The 6380-nt window shown below is 31.9% G+C and overlaps 1 protein-coding gene across 1 annotated transcript; it reads right to left on the bottom strand.

Moving 5' to 3' along the window:
* Positions 1–446: 446 nt before the first annotated feature.
* On the bottom strand, positions 447–4042 carry LOC145054458 (protein NRT1/ PTR FAMILY 1.2-like). The gene is made up of 4 exons (XM_079002660.1): positions 3703–4042; positions 3351–3568; positions 2229–2770; positions 447–1440 (listed from the first exon to the last, which is right to left on the bottom strand). The coding sequence occupies exons 1-4, from the start codon at positions 3788–3790 to the stop codon at positions 552–554; spliced, it is 1737 nt and encodes a 578-aa protein (XP_078858786.1). The 5' UTR covers positions 3791–4042; the 3' UTR covers positions 447–551.
* Positions 4043–6380: the final 2338 nt, after the last annotated feature.

Genomic DNA, 6380 nt, shown 5'->3' on the forward strand with positions numbered 1-6380 from the left:
GAACATTTCTTACAACATTGTCAATGAGAAGACAACTTATGGGTTGATTAAAGCGCTATCTAACATGTACGAGAAACCTTCAACGGCTAATAAGGTTCACTTGTTTCAACAATTAGTAAACCTGAAGATGAAGGAATGTGACTCAATGACTAATCATGTCAATGAATTTAATTCAATTTTGTCAAGGTTGACATTGGTTGAGATTAAATTTGAAGATGAAGTCCAAGCACCGCCACTGATTGGGCGGGATGTTTTTTGCACCCCGACATTGCTTTAGGCTTAAGCATGTCACAACTCAGTCCGGTCGGTCCTTGATTTGGTTGTTAGGGGCATCGCTACTCGCCCCGGATGTTGGCTAGGTAGTTTTAGTTTGTGTGGTTTGAAATTTCTTCACGTTCAAATTCTGATTTCCTTTCACATACATCATTAGATTAAGGATCATAATCTACGAGAAATAAGTCAAATAACACATATAAGAACATGTTACAAAGTTCATTAACATACATCTAGTATTTGCAAGATTAAATTTTTAAACTCGAATTACAAGCACACTAACCGTGTCGCTCTAAGTTTTCATCAGCCCCCTGCTTTGGCTCCTCTTTCAGCCTTTCATCTACACAAGGACCATAAGCCCAACTACACCCAACAAAATAGAACAAGTTCACAAAACTCAGGATCACAAGAACCCAATAGTAATAATCATAGTGTCCCCTGTTAATATTCGTGGCAATCCACCCTTCTTCCACATTTCTTTTCGTCAGTTTCTCAACAGTGCTCAGTATAACACTAGCCAACAAGTTAGCCACACCCATGCCAACCAGAAAAAGCGAACCTGCAACACTCGACATGCTTTCCGGCAACTCTGAGTAAAAAAACTCGTTTTGAGCAATCGCACTCAACGCCTCCGCTAACCCATGCAGACAATACTGCGGAACGAGCCACATCGCCGACATGTTTACCACTGCTCGAGGATCGTTCACAAGCCCTTCTTCGATTGCTTTTCTTCTTCGAAGATGTTCAACAATGGCAGAAACTACCATGGCCAATGTAGAAACTATAAGGCCGATGCCCATTCTTAATTTAACGTTAAGATGAACGGGTTTTTGTAGAATCCTTGATGTGATGGGGATAATGATGCGATCGTATAGAACGACCCAGATTGCGATTGTGGCCATGGTGAAGAAAGGGAATGAGCCTGCGGGGATTTGGAAGGTTGAAGTGCTTATATGTCGATCCATGGTGTTTGCTTGGAGTACTGGGAATGATGATTGGCTTACGTTTATTGACATCATGAGACCGGATGACCATAATGGTAGAACTCGGATTAGTGATTTTAGTTCTTCAACTTGTTTCACTGTGCATAGACGCCATGGATTTGAAGCAATGCCTTCTGGTTTTACGTCTTTTGGGTTCCGAATTATGCAAGCTTTATTTAAAAATCTATAAGTTAAAAAGATCAAATATATTAGCAATTCATGAACTAGTTAATGAGCTTGAGTTAAAGCCCACTACTAATCGGGGATCGAGCTTCAGTCTTCTCAAAAAAATTGAGTTTTTTCTTATTACATAAATAAGACGTGCGAAACCAGCGACTTAAATCATTCATACTCTGTGTTAGGAGGATTTCGGTACTTTCTTCATAATAAGTTTGGATAGTGTAGAGATTTAAAATGGATATTATTTTTTGTGTTTAATAAATAGACAAATCAAATTTGATTTCATTGGTACTCACTTTACATAAATCATCAACTTTGTGTATACATAATGTTTTAAATATTTAAAATTGAAATTAATTTATGTAAGATAAATCATTACAAAAATCTCATATAGATTCTTTTTTTTTTTTAACGGCAAATGTAATGTATTTCTAAACTATTCTTATTTCCAACTATATCTCTCCAATAAGATTTGAACTTTCGATCTTAAGGAGGGAAGACAACACATGATACCGCTAGACTATATTGAGTATGATATCCAAAACTTTTAGTATGCATTTAATTTTATAAACTTATTTTACATTAAATATTATCACAATTAAGTTATACATAATTAAATATTGTAATTATTAAGTTTTATTAAAAATATTGTAATAAAATATATGTTATTAATAAAAGATTAAAGATATGTTTACTTATGATTTGTTGTGTCAAAGGGTATTGGTGAAGTAAGAAAAAAAATTGATGCTAAAATGTTTATATTTTGTGTAAACAATTGTCTAACTGATATACCTGAGTCTTTCGGTAGGCATGTTATCTGAATCATTCTGAAGATAATGAAACATGTCAGCAGGTGCAATGACTATTCCACGGTTCTTATAAGCAACAACTATAACTTGCAAAAAGCTTGTAAACAAGCTCTTTTCAACTTTGATCTTGACATAAAGAGAAGAAGCTACAAAGAACAAGAGGACTGATAAAACCATGAGAAGTGCCGGAACCCCAAATCCGATCTTCCATCCGGCATGATCTTGAATATAAACAATGCTTGTAAATGCAATGAGGACCGCCACCGCACTAGCGGCATAATACCATCCAAAAAAGCTTTCGATTGCCCTCTTATTGTTTGGATTGTTTTTATGGTTTATTTGTTGTGCCCCAAATGCTAATGAACATGGTCTAACACCCCCACTTCCAATAGAGATCAATATGAAGGCAAATATCAAGAAAGCAAATTGAGAGTGTGTTGGTGATTTGCAAGTTTCAAGGAATTGGTTGCAAGGGGGTGGCTTTAGTTGTGGGACCATTGTTGTTAACCACATCATGAACATCCCCTGAAATAATACCAAATAAGCAATGTTTTTATTTGGTTAGAAATTGTCAAATATTTAAGATAGTTAGGGTACACTATACATAACTTAAGGAAATTAAAGGATAAAATAAATACTCAACAAACTTGTAAAATATAGGAATTAGGGAGAAAGACACATTTTCTATTAAATACTCAATTAAGATAATTTCCAACGTAACACAATTTTTTTTCGAACCCAAATTTGGTGTGAGACAGTAAGAGGAATGTTCTCCTAGGGATGTCTAAAAAGGCACTTCATTACATAAAAAAATGAAATGCCATTGTATAAACAATATTGAGTACAATATTTAACCATGTATTGATTATATATACAACTCAAAAAATAAAAATGGTTATGGGGCAACCCATTTGACCCGACCCGTTTGCAGTTCTTGTTTTTTTGTAGTTACTCGGTTTAACTTATTATCCAACATGTGTTTTTGTCACACTTTCGCCAAATATGGTGGGATGTGTCTTCCTAATTAAAGTTCCACTAAAATACAACCGAAAAAAAATCAATTTTATTGTTATTTTAATGAAAATGAAAATTGAGTAAACACTACCATAAGTGAAAACAAAGACCCCAAGCCAATGGTGATGAAGTGACCCAAATATGAATCTGAAAGGAATGCTCCGAAAATTGGTGCAAAATTGGAAGCTGCTGACCAAAAAAAGAGTATGTTTGTGCCTTTTGCCACACCAATCTTGTAATCATTCATCAAATACACTATCATATTTGGCACCAATCCATAGCTTCCCATCTTCTCAAATGCCTCATTTGCTGCAAAAATTTCAAGATTCAGGAAACCCACATTAAACCAAGTGTTAAACTTCAAGACTCAAGAAACCCATGTTGTAAAAATGTGAGGTTGATTGTAAAAATGAAAGCTTTATGGTTCAAGTGGGGTTACATACCTATAATAAATGGCATTGTGATAAGGCCACCTTTGTTTCTTGTCGAGAGGTGTGTTTGGTGATTCACTTCCTCAACTTCCTCCCTCATTTTCAAATGAGTCTTGTGTTTCTCTCTTTCTCTCTCACCTACAAGAAAGTCTTTGTGGGATCTAAAGTCTTGTGGGATCTCTCTATATATCCTAGTTCGAGCTTTAGCTTCAAAAGGAAAAAAGAAAACCCCACAACTAGTATTTGATGTTTACTCGATCGTATGTGTGTTAGACTTTATAAAAGAGTGTTGTTAATTGTGTTAAATTAGAGGGTTATCTAGAGGAGACAGTTATGCAACATCAGGAGATATTAATGGAAGATATGAGAGTTTCATGTAGAAGGCAAGCATTAATGACTTAGGAAGTAAATATGTATTTGTTTTAAATAAGTTTAAAAAAAAGTAACACTAACGAAAAAGAAAATAATCTAAATATGATTATAGTATTATACTAAAAGATTTAAGCTTGAATTACGATCATCTTGATATTTTTGGACGTGTCGCACAATAAGTAAATGTTGTTTATTTTTTAAAATTGTCGGCTAAAAAAACACCATATTTTACCATATAGACATCCTAATTAATTTTTGAAATATTTTTTATTGGTTGAAATTATATTTTTTTTTCTAAAAAAACTGATTATAAATAATAATTAATTATAGGTTGACGGAATGCCCAAGTTATTTATACATACAATGGTTTGCCTCAGTCTTTTATTTTTATTTATTTTAATAAATATGCTTATGATTGAATATAAATTGGATTTTAGTTTATTTGGGTGGGGCTATAAAACGTACATCAAAATAATAATGAGTCAAATCCCAATTAGAATGGGCAACTCAAAATAATCGATAAAGATAATTTAATGTAAAAATTACAGAAAATATACACATAAATACAACCGGAAATAAAGCCACATATCGGATATTCAGATTATTGACCAAAAACTTGTAGTCTAATAGTATAGTATAGTGCATTAAAATGTGTTTTTCTTTTAAATGGTCCATAGTTCAAACTTCAAACCGGAATGTGGACAAATTATATAAATTCATTAATACAATTAATGATTATGTATTTGTGGTTTATAATAATTGTTTTTAGAGTTAATATATTACGATACGTATTTTTATTTTATAATATTCTAAAGTTCGTATTTTAATTTATTATATTTTTCATGTGACAGTTAAGATACTTTTGAACTACAGTAACTAATTTTTTCAAAACAAAAATCTAAATAAGTATCTTCTACATATAAAATTTTCCTTTTATCAAGTAATACCGACTTTGTTATCAACAATATGATACTTTTTACTTTGAGTTATCCAAAAAAAATACAACAATGTTTATTAAGTTGCTAATTTGAAAGAACAAATACAAAATGGAAAAAATAGTAAAAAGGTACTCAATGATGAACGAGACTTTACATAAAGCTGGAAAGCAATCAGACACACGTGCGGATGTTCATCAAAGTTAACACCACCCTCATAATTGCTTTTCTTAGTTTTCTTCTCTTTTTTTCTATAATAAATTATAAAAAAAAAACCGCAAAAATATATTAATTTTTTTTTCTATTGCTTTTCTTATTTTTCCTTTTTTTAGTTTTTAAAATCTAATACTTATTTATTTATTTAAATAATTAAAAAATAAGCAGAGTCTCTCTCTCTCTCTCTCTCTCTCTCTCTCTCTCTCTCTCTCTCTCTCTCTCTCTCTCTCTAACAAGAAAAAATCATTCCCGAAAAACCCTAAACCCAAATCGCCACCTCAACTACAACTTCCGACACCAAAGCATGAGAATGCTACCTCAAGGATTTGAAGCTCGGGAGGATAGTTGAATCCAAGACGAGTGAAATCGATGATTTTAAAAGCAAAATCGATTTATGTAACCTAATTGAAGATCTATAGGTAAGTGTATTGAACGAAGTCAAAGATTTTGTTTATCTTAGATGGCTAGTTTTTGATCATAGCTCTATTCGATTTTGAACGAGATGATTTGGTGGTGTGAACATAGCAACCCCTCTCTCTTAATCTTGATACAATAAATTTGCAACAAGGATCAAGAACAAGTTGGTTGTGGCTGGTTGGATTAAGGGGGTGTTTGGATAAATAGTTTTTAACTTATTAGCTTATTGCAGTGAGAATAAGCATTTTTTTAAATGTGTTTGGATTAGATTATTGTGGTGGAAATAAACAATAAGCAATAAGCATTTTAAGTGTTTGGCAAACAAAACAGTTTATATGAGTAAAATGACTAACTGTATAAAAGATACAAAATTAGAAATTAATAAAACTACACAATGGATACATGAGTCCTAAAAACTCTCTTGATTGGCAAGAGCATGAGGTAATGCTTAATGGGACTCATGTTGACGCCACTGTATCCAATTTTCAAAACATTAGTCAATTTTAATGTCTTCGTATACTCTTTTGACAACTTTACTTTTAAATTGTTAAAAGACTTTGAAGTTTATGGGACTTTATTCTTATTTTTCCACTTATATATATATATATATATATATATATATATATATATATATATATATATATATATATATATATATTCAATACTATTTAAATGTTATTTTAAAAAGTATTTCAATATATGGATATATACATTATTACATTTTACAGTTTTTGAAATCGTAACTATAGT

Source organism: Lactuca serriola, chromosome 5, assembly GCF_051521515.1.
Source record: "Lactuca serriola cultivar US96UC23 chromosome 5, Lser_US96UC23_V15, whole genome shotgun sequence".
Taxonomy (NCBI): domain Eukaryota; kingdom Viridiplantae; phylum Streptophyta; class Magnoliopsida; order Asterales; family Asteraceae; genus Lactuca; species Lactuca serriola.